The 21322-nt window shown below is 40.3% G+C and overlaps 1 protein-coding gene across 3 annotated transcripts in view; it reads left to right on the forward strand.

The window, feature by feature from the left end:
• The first annotated feature begins 1422 nt into the window (after positions 1-1422).
• ZYG11B (zyg-11 family member B, cell cycle regulator) overlaps positions 1423-21322 on the forward strand; it is a 79958-nt gene continuing 60058 nt past the window's right edge. For 2 of the 3 annotated variants that reach the window (XM_060022115.1, XM_060022126.1), the window contains exon 1: positions 1423-1623. In XM_060022115.1, coding sequence (XP_059878098.1) covers positions 1594-1623 — 30 coding nt within the window. In that variant the 5' untranslated portion in view covers positions 1423-1593. Of the gene's footprint in view, positions 1624-3009; positions 3105-21322 lie in introns of all 3 variants that reach the window. The other variant, XM_060022136.1, reaches the window with a different exon arrangement.

The following is a 21322-nucleotide window of genomic DNA, read 5'->3' on the forward strand; positions in this document are numbered from 1 at the left end:
GGTTAAGAATCTGCCTGCCAATGCAGGGTACACGGGTTTCAGCCCTGGTCCGGGAAGATCCCACATGCCATGGAGCAACTAAGCCTGTGTGCCACAACTACTGAGCCTGTGCTCTAGAGCCCGCAAGCCACAACTACTGAGCCCACGTGTCACAACTACTGAAGCCTGCGTGCCTAGAGCCCATGCTCTGCAACAAGAGAAGCCACCGCAGTGAGAAGCCCGCGCACCGCAACGAAGACCCAATGCAACCAAAAATAAATAAATTTATTAAAAAAAAAAGAAGTATTGGAAGTTTGAAGAGAGAGATATGAAATAGTTATCTGGTGGGGTACGGGAGTGATGAAACTGGAGAAATGTAGTAGGATAGCCAAGCATTAAGGGCTTATTTGATGATAATGATATCAAATGTAGGTGGAGGCCGGTCAGTATGATTTTGCATTTTTTTCCACTCTACCCCCTTTTGTTTGTTTTTGTTTTTTTTAGGTACGCGGGCCTCTCACTGTTGTGGCCTCTCCCATTGCGGAGCACAGGCTCTGGACGCGCAGGCTCAGCGGCCAGGGCTCACGGGCTCAGCCACTCCGCGGCATGTGGGATCCTCCCGGACCGGGGCGCGAACCCGTGTGCCGTGCAACGGCAGGCGGATTCTCAACCACTGCGCCACCAGGAAGCCCTCTACCCCCTTTTGCTACAGGATTACAGTTTCCTCAGGTGAGTACAGGGAAAGGAAAGAAGGACTGGAGAAATGAAGATGAATACCTAGGACTGATTTTCATAATGGACATAGAAGCTAAGCTATTCATGAAAGGAAATGAGGACATAGGATAGTGCGAAGAATAGTGAAAAGGTAGTAAGATCCTGAGTCTTGGTGGAGCTGAAGAGTTTTTGGAGTTGGGTATTAGAGGAAATGAGCTAGAAAGGAAGGAGGTTGAGGTGGGAGAGTTGGGTGATTAAAACTGAGATTATAGAGGAGTTACAGTTACTGGAAATGCGAAGACCTAAAGTATGAACAAGGAAATGAGGGGCTGAGGCAAGGGTGATCCCTAGAGGAGAAGAACCTGAGAAGTTAGGGCATTGGAGGAATCATCTAAAACAACTGAAATCACCAAGAATTATGACAATAAGAATGAATGACAATAAACCAGAGCACAGGGGTCTATAGGTGACCGAAAGGAGTGACAGCTCTAATCTCCTGTTACGTCGTGTATTTAAAGCTCTTATTTATAAGCTCTAGTTATTTGAGTAAGTGTGGCTCCTTTAAGGGCCTGGGAGGGGGAGAAGCCAGAAATCGGGGGCGGGGCAGGTGGGGGCGGTTATTGTTGGTACTCCTCCGCCGAGTCTGCGCAGTGAGAGAGAGGAGGCGGGGCCAAGCTCCTGCTGGCGGCGAGGGCGGGGCCTCGGGGGCGGAGTCTGCGCTCCGGGTCGGGCTGCGGCTGCGGCTGCGGCTGCTACCCTTCCAGCTTGTGAGGCAGGGAGGCCGAGGCCTGGGCCAAGCCCGGAGCCGCTGTTCATCGGAGCCTCCTGGAGCCCCCGCGCAGGTTCAGCCTGGGGGCGGGCTCAGGCCCGGCCCGCCGCGGAGCCCAGGACAGAGGTTGCATGCCCGAGGACCAGGCCGGCGCAGCCATGGTGAGGGAGCGAGGCCTGCCTGAGCCGCAGCCGCCAGCCACCCTGGCCCCCGCGGCCCTGCCCTCCCCAGCTCTGATGCCCCGTCTGCTCCTGCCTTTACCTCCCCACCTTGTTACCTCCCCCTCGGTGACCGACTCCTTCTTCCCCTTGGTCTCCGGCCACCTACTGGGGTGACAGCCCTGCCCCCCTTAATCTCTCTCCACTCGGTGACACCCTTTTTTTAAATCACCCCCAGTGACAGCTTCTTTCGCGTTCCCCTTTGCCTATTCCTCCTCGTCCTTTAACCCGACCTTCCTTTTCTCCTCTACCATTTTGCGTTGTTCTCTCTTCTGGGAAGTCTACGCCGTCCTTCTTTTTCCTCCCTCTTTTTCGCTCCTGCTCTTTGCTCTCGCTTCTTACCCCCTTTCACCATTTTATTTCCACTGCCCTCTCCTCTCTGTATCCTTTCTCCTTTTCGTCCTCCACCATCCACATTTCCTCTCCCCCTTATCGGATGTCCTCTCTTCCCCGCTCTCACAGCTGTCCCCATTTCCTTCTACGGGATTCAAGGGTTTAAGCAGGAACAATTTGAGGACGATTGCTTCCCAGGAGCTGTAGGGCGGGCAGATAGCGGGTCGCAGGCTTTCTTTCTTCTTCCTTTTCTTTTTTGTAGAGGGAAGAGGGAGATTGGAGGTGTTGGAGAGAGTCTGCAAGCCTTATTACCTAATGTCAATGCAAAACCTGAGTGATAGTGTGTTTTGGAGTGATGGAGTGAGGCATGGGGTGAGGGCCGGCATGCATACTATGGCCTTATGAGATATCTAGCCTTTTGACAGAAATAACTTAAAACGTTTTAAAATGAATCTTTTTTTTTTGAGTATCTTTTAATGTGGAGTTACAGTTTGGGAAATTTAAAAATATTTATTTACAAGCTTTACTATTACTCAGAACAAATGGTTTTTGTTTGGAGGCAGAGACCAGAGCATCTGGAGACCGAAAATCAGCTTGGCAGTCAGATTGTGACAGTCTCTTTAATACCTTGTATTATCTTCATTTGTTTTGCCCTCTCTGCTTTTAGTTGGGAGAGCCTTACATTTGCAAATTTTCTCTCTCCTTCCTGTTTCTCTCTCTTGCCTGTTTGAAGCTTCAGTGGGTTTTTCATTGAGTTGGGTTACACATGGTTTGCAGTTCATTTAATGAACCCATTGCTCCATTATATGCAGCAATCTAAATTTTGGTCTCTGGGAGGAATAAGACATTCTAGTCAAAACGAAGTCCTGGTAATTATGTTCTCCTAGGAGGTTAGTTAATTTCTGTTTTTTCCCCATCTGCTTTTTTGGAAAGTGGTTTATTATAAAGTTATTTAATCGGTGAACTTTCCCTAACTCACTGACTCTGCATTTTTAGGTTGTCAATCTCCAGTGTCTGACTCCACAACAATCCTTCACATTCACAACTCATCACACTGTCATTGTATGTTAACCTGTTTCTTCCCCTGAAATGTGAGTTCTTCTAGGCAGTGACTATGCCTTACTTAACTCCTGTTATTACCAGTGCCCAGGCCAGGTAGGTGCTTGAATGATTTCACTTTATGGTCTCATTTTCCTATCTGACAAATATAATCTTGAACTGAAATTTGAGGCAACTAGTGGACTACACAGAAAGAGTGAGTTGGAGAATCTTATTTTTGGTGCAAAAAGGAAATTTAGTAAGATGTGATGATCTTCTTTTCAGAATAAAGAGCTGTCCCATCAGATACACCAAATGGCTAGATTTTTGGAAGTGTTAGCCATCCCACTGAGAATGAATGTATGAGTACAGAGGGAGTTATGAACTCCTTTTTGGGTATTTAGGATCCAAAAGTGCCGTTTGAGCTGGGCCTGAAAGGTGAGTAGGATTTATATAGATCATTTTGGGTAGGGGAAGAATGCTTTGTTGTGAATGTGAGTAGAAAGTAATTAGGATGTATTGTAGGTAGCAGGATTACCTTTATGTGACATGAAGAATGCAGGAATGAGGATGTGTAGTAGGAAATGAGACTAGAAAGACATTAGACATGGTTATGGTTTAGACTTTGTCTCCAACTAACTGGATTTTTCCTTACTTGTTAAAACACATGCACACAGTGTAAAAGTATATGTATGGGAGAGGTGAAGAGAAGGCAAAGTATTAGCTTATTATGAGCTAGGAATTATTTGTAGAGGCTACTTTAAAAAATTTCCTTGTGTAACAGGTGTAGTAGGCACTCAATAAATAGAACCAAACATTATTATAAAGCTTCGTATTTTATATTTTTCAAAATTTTCATTGTTATGTTGTGTTTTGAATAGCTAGGGATGGCTTCCCAAAGGATCCTACTTTCAGGAAGAAACCTAAAGGATTAAATTACAGGAGTTATGTTGTGGAAAACCAGATAGAACAAATAACACATGTGAATGACCTGTAATAGTACTCTCTCTTGCCTGTTAACCCTGCATATCCTGGAGTTCTCAGCTCAAGGAAGTCAGGGAAACCCCAGCTACCCTGCCTACTCATCAGAAAAACTCCCAAACAACCCTAAGTCACACACGTCCATTATGTAACTCTCTTTCATAGAATACACATCAATTGTAATTTTGTATTTCTTGCTCTGACTTTTTGGTTAATGTCTGTCTCTACCCCCAGACCATAAAAGTCAATGATACAGAAGTGGCTTTTGACTAGCTTCTGAGGGCCAGGTAATGTTCTAGGCATTGTGGTTACAGCGGTTTAAAAAAAAAAAGGCATGGTCCCTTGGGGTAAGGAAGATAGACAGTAAACAAATGTGTAATGAGAATAGTTATAAATGCTAAGAAGAAATGAATCAGGGTAAGGTATAAAGTGATATCTATTTGTGTATGGCAACTATTTTAAATAGTATGGTTAGGCAGCAACACTGATAGCTAATATTTATTGAACGTGACTGTGTATAGGCCCTGTTTTAAGTGCTTTACATATTTTATCTCATTTAATCCTCATAGCAACCCAATGAGGTAAGTATTAGCTCTTGGAAGGTAGAGACCGTGTTTGTTTGGCTCATATTGTATCTTTTTTTTTTTTGCGGTACGCGGGCCTCTCACTGCTGTGGCCTCTCCCGCTGCGGAGCACAGGCTCCGGACGCGCAGGCTCAGCGGCCATGGCTCACGGGCCCAGCCGCTCCGCGGCACGTGGGATCCTCCCGGACCGGGGCACGAACCCGCGTCCCCTGCATCGGCAGGCGGACTCTCAACCACTGCGCCACCAGGGAAGTCCCTCATATTGTATCTTTAACACCTACATAGTGCCTGGTGCATAATAAGTGCTTGATAAATATTTGTTGAATGGATGGATGACTTTGGGGAGGGTCAGAAAAAGTCAGGGAGGCTTTGTTGAGAAGGGACATTTGAATTGGAGTTTTAACTTCTGGGTTTTATTGGGTAAGAGTTAGGAAAGGAAAGCCATTCTTTTTTTTTTTTTTTTTTTGTGGTACGCGGGCCTCTCACTGTTGTGGCCTCTCCTGTTGTGGAGCATAGGCTCCAAACACGCAGGCCCAGCGGCCATGGCTCACAGGCCCAGCCACTCCACGGCATGTGGGATCTTCCCAGATCGGGGCACAAACCCGTGTCCCCTGCATCGGCAGGCAAACTCTAAACCACTGTGCCACCAGGGAAGCCCAGGAAAGCCATTCTTGGCAAAGGGACTAGCTTGAGCATAGAAGCTGAAACTGAAGGATGTATGCAGGGAAATGTATGATTCTAGCATTAAGGGTGTGATAGGATGCAAGACTAGGTGAGCCTAGGGTCAAATTATGGAGGACCTTGAATCATAGGCTCAGGAGTTTGGGCCTCATTGTAAAAACCTTGGGTACCTTGAAAGATGTGAAGGAATTATCATAAGAGATTTTGAGGATGATCACTCCAGATCAATATGAAACATGATTTGGAGTGGCAAGAGCTGTTGCACTAGTCTGGGTGAAAAGGAAGTGCATGAACTTTCACCCTAACCTTGTGGTGGTGGTGGTGATGATTTAAATTGGAGGAAGGTGAGTATAGGGAAATGAAGTAGGAAGATCTGGCACACCACTTTTTGGCTAAGTGAATTTTCCACAGAGGCATTACTAAGGAGTTATAGAATCACTAACAGCTTTGCAATTTTGCTCTCTGGACTTCGGTTTTCATATATTATGCTGCCTTTAGGGATTTATGAGAATATGAAAACAAGGTAAATTTACCATACCAAAGTCCTTAATTTACAAACAGTAAGTCTCCCAAAGGTCATGTGTTAGGTCATATAGAGGGAGAATTAGCACTTCCCAACATTATTTTTTAAAATAGTTTTTGTATGATATGAGAAAGGAGTACTTTTAATATATATATTTAATATATTTATTTTTGAATTATATATATAGGTTATTTAATAATATACTGAACAAAATACCTTAAATTTCAGCCATTACTGTTCAACAAATGACACATTAACATAAGATAAAGCATATTTTTAAATGAATATATATTACAGTGTAGATTGAAATTAATTATGCTTATGGCATCAAAATAGATAAGAACTGACTTTTTAACCTTAAATTAGGAATTCTTGCTTTTTTTGTACTTTAAAAATCAGTGGGTGTTTTTAAATTAATTTTTATTGGGCTATAGTTGATTTACAATGTTGTGTTAGTTTCTGGTGTACAACAAAGTGAATCAGTTATACATACATATATCCACTCTTTTAAAAATTCTTTTCCCATATAGGTCATTACAGAGTATTGAGTAGAGTTCCCTGTGCTATACAGTAGGTCCTTATTAGTTATCTATTTTATATATAGTAGTGTGTATATGTCAACCCCAATCTCCCAACCACCTACCCTGCTTCCCCCTTGATAACCATAAGTTTGGTTTCTACATCTGTGACTCTATTTCTCTTTCGTAAATAAGTTCATTTGTACCGTTTTATAAGATTCTACTTATAAGCGATATTATACGCTATTTGTCTTTCTCTGTCTGACTTACTTCACTCAGTATGACAATCTCTAGGTCCATCCATGTTGCTGCAGATGGCATTATTTCATTCTTTTTATGGCTAAGTAATATTCCATTTTATGTATGTACCACATCTTCTTTATCCATTCCTTCGTCAGTGGACATTTAGGTTGCTTCCATGTTCTGGCTATTGTAAATAGCGCTGCAATGAACATTGGGGTACATGTATCTTTTTCAATTATGGTTTTCTCTGGATATGTGCCCAGGAGTGGGATTGCTGGATCATATGGCAACTCTATTTTTAATTTTTTAAGGAACCTCCATACTGTTCTCCATAGTGGCTGCACCAATTTACATTCCCACCAACAGTGTACAAGGGTTCCCTTTTCTCCACACCCTCTCCAGCATTTATTGTTTGTAGATTTTTTTTTTTTTAGATGTTGGGCGTAGGAGTTTATTAATTAATTAATTTATTTTTGCTGTGTTGGGTCTTCCTTTCTGTGCGAGGGCTTTCTCTAGTTGTGGCAAACGGGGGCCTCTCTTCATCGCGGTGCGCGGGCCTCTTACTATCGCGGCCTCTCTTGTTGCGGAGCACCGACTCCAGACGCGCAGGCTCAGTAGTTGTGGCTCACGGGCCTAGTTGCTCCGCGGCATGTGGGATCCTTCCAGACCAGGGCTCGAACCCTTGTCCCCTGCCTTAGCAGGCAGATTCTCAACCACTGCGCCACGAGGGAAGCCCTGTAGATTTTCTGACGATGGTCATTCTGACTGGTGTGAGGTGATACCTCATTGTAGTTTTGATTTGCATTTCTTTAATAATTAGACATGTTGAGCATCTTTTCATGTGCTTTTTGGTTGTCTGTATGTCTTGTTTGGAGAAATATCTATTTAGATCTTCTGCCTATTTTTTGATTGGGTTCTTTGTTTTTTTGATATTGAGCTGCATGAGCTGTTTGTATATTTTGGAGATGAATCCCTTGTCAGTTGCTTCATTTGCAAATATTTTCTCCCATTCTGTGGGTTGTCTTTTTGTTTTGTTTATGGTTTCCTTTGCTGTGCAAAAGCTTTTAAGTTTAATTAGGTCCCATTTGTTTACTTTTGTGTTTATTTTCATTACTCTAGGAGGCGGATCAATAAAAATCAGTAAGTTTTTATAATTTTTCTGTTTTGTTTCTAAGTGACAAAACAAAAAGAATGGTTCTAGACTGTTGCTTGCAAGCTTGTCTCCACAAATAAAACATTGGAGGTACGGATAGTTTATTTCTAATATTGAAAATCCAAATTGGATATAACTGTCATCACATTTCTTTTTTTAATACTTAAAAAAAATACTGAGATACCTTGATGTACCATTTAAGAATCCTGATAAGATAAATGCACTCATTTACTCTTATTTCATCATCAGTGCAGCTTGTGTTTCCTGTCTTTAACCAACAGTTCATTCTAAGAATAAAAATAATTTAAAATTACTGTGTTGTTCTGTATTCAGATGAAGTTATAACAACTGAGTGACTATAATATGATGAGCCAGTTTTCTCATTTCCACTAATTCACACATGTTCAGTGGATAAATTTTTGGATACTCTCAACTATTCTGTTTTTACAGGAGAAAAATTTAAATAATTATTTTATTAGATGGTCAAAAATATACAAATTGGTGTTTACATGTGTATAACTGAGTTACTTTGCTGTACAGCAGAGATTGGTACAACATTGTAAATCAACTATACTTCAATTAAAAAATATTTTTAAATATACAAAATGAAATAGGTATCAATGTTGAATTTAATGATTGAATCATCCATGAATTAGGAAATGCTGGCTAGAACACTACTTTTTGCATAGGTTCTAAAGCTAACCCTTAAAAACATATAACCAATAAGTAGCAGAAATAGTCATTATCTGCAATAGAATAAAAGACATTTTTAATGCTAATAATTAAAATGGGAAAATAATGTTAAAACAAAATTCTTTTTCTTTTTACAGAACTTTGTGTTTTTTTATTTTTGGCTGTGTTAGGTCTTTGTTGCTGTGCACAGGCTGTCTCTAGTTGTGGCGAGCGGGGGCTACTCTTCGTTGCGGTGTGCGGGCTTCTCATTGTGGCGACTTCTCTTGTTGCGGAGCACAGGCTCTAGGTGCACAGGCTTCAGTGGTTGTGGCATGCGGGCTCCAGAGCGCAGGCTCAGTAGTTGTGGCGCATGGGCTTAGTTGCTCCACGGTGTGTGGGATTTTCCCGGTCTAGGGGTCAAACCCGTGTCCCCTGCGTTGGCAGGCAGATCTTAACCACTGTGCCACCAGGGAAGCCCAAAACAAAATTCATGAATGCTGGGACATTTATTTAGAGAGCATGATCTCAAACATTTAGTGAGCACACAGTGTATCAGATGATATACTAATTAATCTTTACAGTTCCATGAGGTTGATGATGCTTTCTCATTGCACAGTTAAGAAAACTGAGGCTTTGAGAAATCAGGTAACTTTCCTATAGTCATATACCTAATAAGTGACAGAACAGGATTCAAGCACAGGTTTGTCCAACCCCTAAGTCTGTGCTATTTCAAATACCTTCCCTGTACTCTATGAGACTGTAGGAATCTAAACTGAATTCAGGCATTTAAAATATTTGTACTGTTATTTCCATTATAAAAGTAATTCATATTTATTGAATATGTCAAAGGGTATATATAATTTTATGGTTCTTGATCCATATTGCCAAATCGTCTTTCTACAAAGCATTTGGAGAGTATCAGATGTTGGTGGCATTCTGTGTTTAGCATTTAGATACCTTTTTAACATTGAAAAGCTTGAGACACGTGACAGGAATATGCTTTTAGAATACATCAGCTGGGGGAGAAAACCAAAAGGCTGGTAGAAATTAAGTATTATTTTAAAGTGATACTGTACTCTTAATTCTAACAGTATCTACTGTGCACTGAAAGTGTACATTTCAAGATACTATTGTGGACAGAGCATACTTGGTATGCATGTAAATTTGTGGACTCTTCACTATGCTTAAGGAACCTACAGTTTAGGCCCCACTAGTTTATAGTGGTCTTATAGCCCTGCTGCAGCCACACAGATTGTACTGCAGAACTCAGGTGGCAGCTGTACATATGGCCAGCAATGGGTCTACAAAGATCTGTATCCTGTGTACTTGGCAGCATCTAGCACATAGTGGGGGCTCAGCAAATAGTTTTGCATAGTATACTAGGATTCTTAAGATCTAATTTTTTTTTTTTTTTGCGGTACGCGGGCCTCTCACCGCTGTGGCCTCTCCCGCTGCGGAGCACAGGCTCTGGATGTGCAGGCTCAGCGGCCATGGCCCACGGGCCCAGCTGCTCCGCGGCACGTGGGATCTTCCCGGACCGGGGCACGAACCCGTGTCCCCTGCATCGGCAGGCGAACTCTCAACCACTGCGCCACCAGGGAAGCCCTTAAGATTTAATTCTTTAATGAGCCAATCATTTTATGAGAAAAAGTCGTTTCATTTCCTGCTCAGTAATACTGAGCACACATGCTTGTTTATCGTGCCTCTAGTTTTGCTTACACTGTTACTTTAACCTAGATGCTGTGCCCTTCTTGATTATTTAACCTTCAGGTCTCCCCTTAAACCCTACCTCCTTGTGAAGCCTTCATTTACCCTCAGGCAGCCTTGGGTTCCTCCTTTCCTGTTTGCCTCCCCTGTACATTGTATGTGCTTTGGTTACAGCAGTTACCCGGTGGTCCCGGTATTTTTGTTAAGAAGGCTGGCTTTCTCTCCAGATTATGAGCGCCCTGAGGGTAAGAACAGAGTTGTATTTTTTCAGCTTCATGTCTTAAGCACTTGGCATAATGCATGAGACACAGTAAGTAAATAAATATTTGTTCAATGAAAGAATGTGTGTATTTTGTAGAGAAGTGCATAAGGTGATGTTAACTGAGATGTGAGTCATGAAAAAGGGGAAAAAAAGGTGACACTCTGTACAGGTCCCCTGAGGGGAAAAAGAGTTTTGATGGGTAAGAAACTTTGGATCAGATAGTTTCTCTTACTAGCGTTAAGTGATACTTTTGACCTAGGATAAACATTTCTGTACAGAAGAGTTCATCAGAAAGAGTTGGGGAAGAAGCCAAGTGATTTCAAGATGAATTGCAAAGCAATATCCCTTTGTATAAAAATTTACAAATTATTTGTCTGTAATTTGTGGAGGTATCCTTCTGGAGAACAGAATATTTAAATACAGATAGTAAAGAATCAGTGACTGGTAAATGTAGAGGGGTGGTTAATTATTTAAACATTTTGTTAGCTCTGTATAAAGATCTTTTTTCTTTTTTCCTATCTCCAGTTCTCCCTCGTATAAACACTTTTCTTAGCTCTCAAAAGCATCTTAATGCCTGTTCAATGTCATATTCTCCTTTTCTAAGGGCATTTAAAAAAAGTTTCAATGTTCTTAGTTACGTAATATCAGTTATATTCTTTTCATAGGCCTTTTAACCTATGGCAAATCATTTTATCTCTCTGTGCCTCCATTTTTAAATCTCTAAAGTGAAAAGGTTGTATTAAATCCTCTCTGTGATCCCTTCCACCTCTTAAAAAAATGTAGTAAGATTCTAGCATGTTAAAGGTAAATATTTTAGTAAAGTAGATATATTCTATTACCTATAGTACTATGGAATCAGGGCATGCCGCTTTTTTTTTCTTTCTTCTTTATAAATTTATTTGATTTATTTTTGGCTACATTGGGTGTTCGTTGCTTTGAGTCTTGTTGCTGCGCGCCGGCTTTCTCTAGTTGTGGTGAGCGGGGGCTACTCTTCGTTGCAGTGCTCGGGCTTTTCATTGCAGTGGCTTCTCCTGCTGTGGAGCACAGGCTCTAGGTGCATGGGCTTCAGTAGTTGTGGCATACGGGCTCAGTAGTTGTGGCTCGCGGGCTCTAGAGTGCAGGCTCAGTAGTTGTGGCACACGGGCTTAGTTGCTCAGGGGCATGTGGGATCTTCCCGGCCCAGGACTCGAACCCGTGCCCCCTGCATTGGCAGGCGGATTCTTAACTACTGCACCACCAAGGAAGTCCCAAGCTGCTTTTATAGGTTTTAATTTTGTGTAAACTCCATTAATATATTACCCAATTTTTCACACCAGAAACCCTTCATTCAATTATGTTAATATTTCCATGGTACTTTAGTATTTTAAAGACACGTTCATACACATCCCATTTATTCCTCACTGCCATTTGTGAGGTAGTCGAGATGGAGGTTTAGCATTGGTTTTACAGATAAGCAAACTGAGAAGTTAATTTATTTGCCTAAGGACACACAGCTACTAAGTAGCAGAGCCAGGACTGACTGCAAGCCCAGTGCTCTTTCCATTATTAACCGAGCTTCTCTGTTTACCATATTATATTTCAAAACTAATGCTAGTAGTTTAGAGGAAAATAATGCTAAAGTATATCTATGAGTTGTTGATTCCTATGATCTGCTCATCTGCTCAGTGATTACTGACCTGAATTTTTGTTTTGTTTCTTAGAATAGCTTTATTACATGAGCTAAGATGGATGGGAAGGGGATTTATTTACCTTTGCAGGCCTTGATCTTTTTTAGATAGAAATCTAGCTCCTTGCCCTATAACACACAGCCATTTGCCACACTGCCCAAGCCTTGAAGTGACACATGCAAGAAGCTTGCCTTACCTGCATTTTTATTTGGTGTCTAGGGATCTCTAAAGAGTAGTTGGTGGTTTTTTTTTGGTGGTGGTTGTTTTTTCTGGCTGCGCCACATGGCATGTGGAATCTTGTTTCCCTGACCAGGGATCCAACCCATGCCCCCTAAAGTGGAAGTGCAGAATCCTAACCACTGGACCGCCAAGGAATTCCCTAGTTGGTGCGTTTTTTTAAAAAGAAAAATAATTCCCCTCAGTCCATGCCAAATCATTCAAAAGATCTGTACCCTTGAGCACAATATATCTGTGCCTTTGGTACTACCTTCTTGACCTTCTTCCTCATTTGTAAAATGATTGTATTTGGGGAAAGAGAAGGTAAAGGGATTATATCAAATCTAAGGTTACATTAGGTGTTTATTCCTGGAAGTCTAACTTGGTTGAATCAGTAAAAAATACAAGGGGAAAAAAACCCCATAAACTAAAAAGAGATTTCCCATGGAATACTACTAAAATGAGGAATCAAAGATTGTTCCAATATCTGAAGTTTCTTATATCAAAATGAACTCAAATGACATTTGTCTGCTTTTCAATCCCATTGTTTAATTTCAAGGCTAGATTTGGGACTTAATATTTCTCTCTAGACATATAGTCTCTTTCTCTAGGAGCAAATAAGTATTTTAAATACACCTAATAATAAATTTGTGCTTGACTGTTTGTTTATTCATTCAACAAACATTTAGTGCCTACTATGTAGCAGACATTATTGTTGGCTCTGGGAATACAGCAGTGAACAAAACATAGTGTTTGGTCTATGGAGTTTATATTGTATAGTAGTAGCTAACATTTATTGAGCATTTAATATATGCCAGTCACTGTTCTAAGTGTCTTTCACCTAAAATTTATTTAATTCTGACAACAATCCTGTAATGTAGGTACTGTTATTGTCTGTATTTTACAGATCAGGAAACTGAGGTATGGGGAGATTAAGTATTTATGCCTAAAGTTATATTGTTTTGTAAGTGGTAGAGCTGGCATTTTAATCCAGGCAGTCTGACTCCCAAACCCATGCTTTTCACTGCAGTGTTACATAGTCCTTCAGAGAGATGTCAGTAAAAAAAGTTATTTCTAATACTGAAATGGTCAAGTTTGTAATCTTTGTAGTCACCTGGTTTCTGGTCCAATCTTTAGGAAAAAATCATCCAGGGTTACAAAAAAAAGGAACACTGTCAGAGCCATTACCTTCTATTGGAGGATCTGTCAGTCCTAGGAGCCTTTCAGGTAGGAGATGAGATTTTTTAGCCTGTCGTATGAGTCGGAACTGAGACAACTACATAAAGCCAGGACCCGAACACCTAACAAAATGCCCACACTGTTGGTGAAAATGTAGACTAAAAAATATCTGCTTGATGGTGTAGGGAAACAAAGGAACTTATTTATCTTGACTTGGTCTCTGGATGGGAAAATTCTCTGTTGAGAATTTACAATCATGAACCTTCTGCCCTGTGTGTCTGAAACTTGAATTTATATAACTTGTGCAAGATCATGACTATTAAGTGGGAAGGGAACATTTACTGAGTTATTACTCTGTTAGGCATTGTGCTGGGGGCTTTAAATACATCTTTGCCCTTCATCCTGACAGTAGCATCATGAGATAAGGACTAATATTATCCCCATTCTACAAAGGACAGGACTGAGGATCAGAAGAGCTAGGTTATTTGCAGTATAACAGCACTGAATTCAAATCTTGGTCCAGTATTCTTGCTGCTAAGCTCAATGCCTCTGGAAGCGTCACTTCATTTTTGTGCCTCAGCTTCCTTAACTGTAAAATGAAATTTGTAATATATTTCTTTTTACTTCCTTTTGCTTCATAAAGTTCCTTTTTTACTTCATAAAGTTATCAAATGAAATAAAGGATGTGAATTTGCTTTATTCACTGTAAGCTACTGTTACTGGCATCATCTGTAAAGTGTATTTTTCCTTTTAATTAAGCAAAAGAGAGACCTTATTATTCACCAATTTGAAGTCCACAAGGTCTGTCTCGAGAAATTAAGGCAATCTTAAAATTTTTTTTTTTTTTTGCGGTACGCGGGCCTTCCACCGCTGCGGCCTCTCCCGTTGCAGAGCACAGGCTCTGGATGCACAGGCCCAGCAGCCACAGCTCACAGGCCCAGCCACCCCGCGGCATGTGGGATCCTCCCGGACCAGGGCACGAACCCGCGTCCCCTGCATCGGCAGGCGGACTCCCAACCACCGCACCACCAGGGAAGCCCCAAATCTTAATACTTTTTGTGTCAGATATTTCCTGAAGTAGTTTCATGAGGAGAAGTAAAGTGAATTTTGAGATAAATTACCATCTAGTAACTTACTAATTCATTCAACTATTAATTTATTGGATGCATTTTTGAGGACTTTAGTTCCCAAATATAAAAGATGCCTGATCTATTTCATTTTTTATCATACCAGCAACAGTGGAAGCCCCAGTCTCCTCCAACCGTAGACTACAATTGCAATATGTAGTCAATTCTCAGTGTCCCCCACCTCCCCACTTGCTAGAAATAAGTAGCCTACTGCTTAGAATGCTGAAATGCTTCTTTGTCATGATCCTGGCAATATAGTCACAGAATGAAGCTTTTAAATATATAAAACAAAGCAACCAGCAAATTATATAACTAAGTCACAGGGAAGTGACTGAGTATGTCTCTAGCTGAGTATTGCATAGATGACTAAATACTTCAAGGAAGGAGAATATAAGAAAGAAAATTTTAAATTTAGGAAGATTAAAAGAAAGCCATGAGAAGAAGGTTAGGAAGAGCTAATGAGTATCAATGTGTGATTCCTCAGAGACTGCTTATGAAGAAGTCTGTCTGATACTTGGAAGTGTTGCAAAGCTCCTACCAAATATGTACCATACAAATGTAGCTTGTTGGAATTCCAGTAATTTCTTGGAAGAGAGCTTTGTAATCAGTGCCTCAGCAATGTTGTCTTAAGTTGATAGTAGTTTTTTTTATTGTTACTAGTTTTTTTTTTTTGCGGTACGCGGACCTCTCACTGTTGTGGCCTCTCCTGTTGCGGAGCACAGGCTCCGGACGCGCAGGCTCAGCGGCCATGGCTCACGGGCCCAGTCGTTCCACGGCATGTGGGATCTTCCTGGACTGGGGCACGAACCCATGTCCCCTGCATCGGCAGGCAGACTCTCAACCACTGCGCCACCAGGGAAGCCCTGTTACTAGTTTTGTATCTTAATTGTGAATTATCATTGATTTAACTTTATTATTAATCTAGTGTGTGGTGATATAAATTTGCATTAATAGAACTTTTGACATAAAAATTTCCAAATTTAGACTGACAATGTATTGTTATTCAAATAGGAAACATCCATTTTATTTATTTATTTATTTATTTTTGCGGTACGCGGGCCTTTCACTGCTGTGACCTCTCCTGCTGCGGAGCACAGGCTCCGGACGCGCAGGCTCAGCGGCCGTGGCTCACGGGCCCAGCCGCCCCGCGGCACGCGGGATCCTCCCAGACCGGGGCACGAACCTGCGCCCCCTGCATCCGCAGGCGGACTCTCAACCACTACGCCACCAGGGAAGTCCGGAAACATCCATTTTATTGTTAAAGCAGATGTCTATAAAAGTCCCTTGTAGTGATACTTCTTTGTTAATATGGTTCTCCACTGGAACTTGGGAACCAAGAGGGATGGGTAGGCTGTGAGGTTTTTTGCCCCACTTAAGTGGGCCATAGACAAAAAGCATTTGAAAACTACTAACTTTCCTTGAATTCATAGTCTTGAGGGGGAGACTGCCATCTAAACAAATAAGTTATACAGTGGCTGATTGTAATAGAACTGTATACAAAATGTAGTGTGATTAAATCTGTGTTTTGGGATATGAGGGACAACTTCATGGAGGAGTGGACATATATACTGGCTCTTGTAGTGTGAGTAGGAATTTGATAGATGGACAGGTAGGGAAGGGCACTCTAAGGAGAGGGGACAGCATATATAAAGAAGGGGAGGCATAACTACCACTGGTAACATTCCTTCTCTGAACCTCAGCTTCCTCAACAAAAATAATCTCTTTTCTCCTTACTTCATAGAGTCATAATGATTGTTTTGAAAAGGCTTTGTAAATTGAAGTGCTAGACAGATGTTTAATGATGAAGGTTCTCATTATTACTTTCTTTTTTTCTTTTCTTCAACATTTGAAAGTCTTCTCTGTCTCTCCTAGGTGGTGTCATTTCAAGACCTCTCCTAACCTCCTTTCAGCTTAGTTCTTTTCTTCAATGTTCTTTGTTTTTTTCTTTTGTTTTGTTGTTCCTTCAAGGTTCTGCTTTGTGACATCTAAAGACAGGAGCAGAAGAGCAGATATTTGTGTATATACCTAGCTTTAATAGCAGGAGAAATTCTTTAATTGCTTATGTATAACTATTTAAGCTGTGATCCACGTAGTTTAGAGCAGTGTCATAATCCATGGAACGTAATCCTGCAGCCAAAAGTCATTTTGTAGTAACTCAAAGTCTTTATTTGTGGATTTTTGAACATTGTAAAATAGAATAGAATTCACAGATGTGCTTCTTAAAATTCCCTTTTTATTTCCTATCTACTTCCCTTTATACATCATAGCTGGTCCCTTGCCTTTCCCCTGAAAACCCTGCCAAGACTCCTTTTCCAACCCAGTCCACCATTATTAGATGGTAAAACCTCTGGAGAATGTAAGACTGGGAAAGGGTATAGGAGCAGTGGTAAGAAGTTACATTGTGGCCAATTTAGGAAAAATAAAAGTGTGTGTATATAAATACACAAGCACATGTTTTCATTCAAAATTAAGATAGTTTTATTGAGTCTAATAAAAAATGTCTATTTTTACTAGTTGAATACATATATTATTGAAAAGTATGGCTATCATTGATTCAGTTGACACTGATTTTTGGTTATCTTGTAATATTTGAAAAGCAGAAACATGAATATAGCTTTATTTACATTTCCACAAATTTTTACTTTTGTCTTTTTTCATTTTTAATAATCTATTAATTTTGAAAACTATATGAAACATTTAGGTAAGCCATGGAACATAGTAAACAAATATCTAAAGACCAGCATCGAACTTAAGAAATAGAAGATAACCACTGCCATTTTTTCCCTTGTGTGCCCCATTCTTCTATGCCACTTCCACCCACCCCCAAGGTATCCAAGGTATTCACTGTCTGTTTTTTTTGGGGGGGGGGGCTTGCCAAACCTACGCCCCCTGCATTGGAAGCTCAGACTCTTTAACTACTGGACTGCCAGGGAAGTCCTGTCAACCATCCTTTTTTATTTTAAATCTTTCCCTTGCGCTTTTCTATAGATTTATCATAACATATTGTTTAGTTTAGAGGTAGCTTTATATATAATCTTCTGAAATAACTTTTCAGGCAATATCATTTACTATGCCTGTATAGATGTTTAAGTGAAATCCTGCTGCACGTACAGTTTTTATTTTGCTTAGACTAACTTTATTCTTAGCATTTTACTGTCTTTAAAAGTTATTCAGAAACATACATATTGCTATGTAATTATCTATAGAGTTGATAATACCATAATTTGCTTGCCATTTCCCCCCTGTTTTAGACATTTCTATATGTGGGTTTATTTTAGGGGGGTCAGAAAAACTGATTAATCCCTTTGTGTAAATACCTTTGTTAATATCTCTGATTATTTCCCTTTGCTTGTTTTTTTGGGTTTTTTTGGGTAAATTCTTAGATGAAGTACTAGATCCAGAGACTGGGTGTTTTTTGTTTTTTTTTTTTTTTTTGCGGTACGCGGGCCTCTCACTGTTGTGGCCTCTCCTGTTGCAGAGCACAGGCTCCGGACGCGCAGGCTCAGCAGCCATGGCTCACAGGCCCAGCCGCTCCGCGGCATGTGGGATCTTCCCAGACCGGGGCACGAACCCGTGTCCCCTGCATCGGCAGGCGACTCTCAACCACTGCGCCACCAGGGAAGCCCAGAGACTGGGTGTTTTTAAGATTGTAATTAAGTCTTTTCTATCAAGAAAAATTGTGCCAATTTATACTTTGACCAGCATCATTTGAGAGGACTAATCTGGGTACACTTGATTTGAATGATTCACAATGTCAGGATTATATCCTGTTCTAGAAAACACTGTGTTAACCAAAAAAATTAAATAAAGGGCTGTGGTGTTCTTTCAGGCTGGTGGTGATTTTGCTGTTTTCCATAGGATATTTTTTCAGCCATTGTTCAGGGACCATGTCATTCTGCCTGCTGTTACATGTGATAGTTAATTACAGGGCTTAGTTATCGCTTCTGATCACTTCCCCTGAGAATTTATCTATTCTTATGACTCCACTGTCACCAGTAGGGGATGATATTTTAATCTGTATGTTCAGCTGAATTCTCTCACAGAAGCATTATTAGTTCCTTTTCTGTACTTGCCTAAGCAGACAGACTCTCCACAGTCTTAACAAATTCCCCTGAAGAAATAATTCCTTGTCTTGTCTTCTTATCAGTCTTGTCAGTGACCTCATGGGAGTATTAATTACTATTTCATTTTTTATTTTCTAACTTTTTATTTTGACAATTTCAGACTTATAAAAAGTTGCAAAACTAACACGAAGAATTCTCATGTAGACATTCACCCAAATTCCCCAAATGTTAGCATTTTATCCTGTGTGATTAACTGTGCTCTTTAGACACACACACACACACACACACACACATATTTACTCCTGGTTAACTACTACTTTAAATCATGGAGTTTTTTTTTTTTAAATCTCGACTTCTCCTTCCTCTAGCCTTTTCCCTCCTTCATCTGAGCGGCCTATATGGGATAGGAGAAAGGACATGGTATTTGTAATTAAATACTTTGGTTCAAGGCCCAATTCTGCCACATTTTTAACTAGATGAACTTGGGTACACTGTTCTTTCTGATCTCCAGTATCCTCATATACAAAATGGTGTCTATTATACCAGCTCCACAGAACTGTTGTGAGGGCTAAATGAGCTAATGTATGTCAAAAGTATGCTGTATGAATGCTGGTCAGTCCTTCAGAGAATACTCGTGTATCTAGTACAGTGCCGGGCATTGTGCTAAGTACTGGGGATTCAGAAAAAATCAGCATCTATTTCCTATTCGGTCACTTACTGTATTTTGTCAATTCTTCCTTCGAATTATTTTTCACTTCTGATTTTTTTTCCATTTTCTTTGCTTCTATCCTAATCTATAGCATTATCACCTCATGTGTGAGTCACTGCAACAACCAACAGGTCTCCAAGTTGTTTTTTGGCATTTATGTCAGTGACAAACTAATAATTGTCCTGAGGTATGGTACAGTATAGTGGAAAAGATATGGACTTCATAATCAGTAGACCTAGGTTTGCATCTTTGCCCCACTTCTTACAAATACTGTAACTCTGGGCAAGTGTCTTTACCACTATTCTAATTTGAACTCATTCTTTTTTTCTTTTAACAGGTAACTATCAGGGAGTGTTTTGGCTGCTAAGGATATACAGGAAGGGTTAATATGTTCCTTGAACTTGAACAGCATCATGGTCTAGTGGGGGAGACAGATACAGTCATAAGTAACTATGGTGTAACATAGAATTATAAAAGAAAACTAGCTTTGGAGTCAGGTATAGAGGGCAGCCTATGTAGTGGTAAAAGCACAGACTTAACTCTAGAATCAGATTGCCTGGGGTCTAATCCTGGCTCTGGCACTTATTAGCTGTATCATCTTGGGCAAATTAATAAACCCCTTAAAGCCTCAGTGTCTTCATCTTCATAAAATGGGGATACTGATAGAACTTACAGAATTTTAATGAGAAGTAAATGAAATTATATATGTAATGTACTTAGCAGTTTATTGCATATAGCACATAGCCTATGTTAACAAATAATGAGCCCAATAATTATGATTATGATATTATTATAGTATAGTGGCTTAAGAGCTTAAAAATATAAGCTTTGGCCTCATTTTTGAGTTGGAGTTCGAGTTTATCAACATGCTAGCCATGTGTATATGGGGAAGATATTTAACCTAAACCTCAGTTTCCTCATTAAAATGCATATTGTAATGGTGCTTGATTCATAGAATCTAGAAATTGAAAGAGCTCATGTATCTAAAGAGCTCTGACCCAGGACCTGAGACATAGTGTTTCATGAATGATAACTCTTGTAATTTTTATTCTTGCTCTGCCATCTGCTGGCTCTGTTATCTTTCATAGTAAATTAATCTTTCTGAGCCTTAGTTTACCTACTTTGTTCAAAACAACGTTGTCTGGAAGATTGCAAGTGTATATAAAGTTGCTGAATTGGTGCCTGGTACCACACAACTGTCATTCAGTACATAATAGCTAATAGTTAATGGTGCAGATTAATTACCCAGGTGCTGAGGGTCAAATTAATTCTGCCCTGGAAATTAGGAAAGATAGTCACAGAACTGAATGTTGAAGGATGTGTGAGATTTTGCCACATAGAAGGACTAATCTAAAAAAAGGTTCAGAGGTGTGAAAGTGCCTGTTAAAGTGCTTAGGAAGTGATGGTAAATAGTAGGTTTCTTTAGGGAATACTCAGTTTAGTATATCTAGTAGGTAGCATGTTTGGAGGGAGAAGGAAAAAGTGGAAAATGCGGCTAGAAAGGAAGGTTGGAGCCAGTTAGTAAAACATTTCGAATACCTTACTAAATTGTTTACACTTTATTCTTTAGGTCTCTGTTTTTCCAACTTCTAACAGCAGAGGGAACTAAATTTGCTGTGGGGTAGAAAAGGGAATTACTTGAAACCAGTGTTACAAACAGGAATTTCTTGGTAATCTTGTGTTTTATCTTAAAATTCATATAGTGTTTGCCTTTTACATAATATATTTGTTTCAGTACAAAAATATTTTAAGTTATTTACTGGTTGCATAACTTGATTACCTCTCCCCCAACCTCCCATACTCGCATCCCCTCAAATAAGCTTTGAGTGTGTTTGCTATTTTAAAATGTGCCAAGTTAATACTGTAGCTTTAGTCCCCTGGCACACTTCTGCTAGGAACCCCTTGAATGTGTTCCCAGCATGAGAACTGTGCTTATAGATGATATGGAGCCTTTGAAATTTTTTTAGGAGAGTGATAGGATAAAA

The sequence above is a fragment of the Delphinus delphis genome, chromosome 1, assembly GCF_949987515.2.
Source record: "Delphinus delphis chromosome 1, mDelDel1.2, whole genome shotgun sequence".
Lineage (NCBI taxonomy): Eukaryota > Metazoa > Chordata > Mammalia > Artiodactyla > Delphinidae > Delphinus > Delphinus delphis.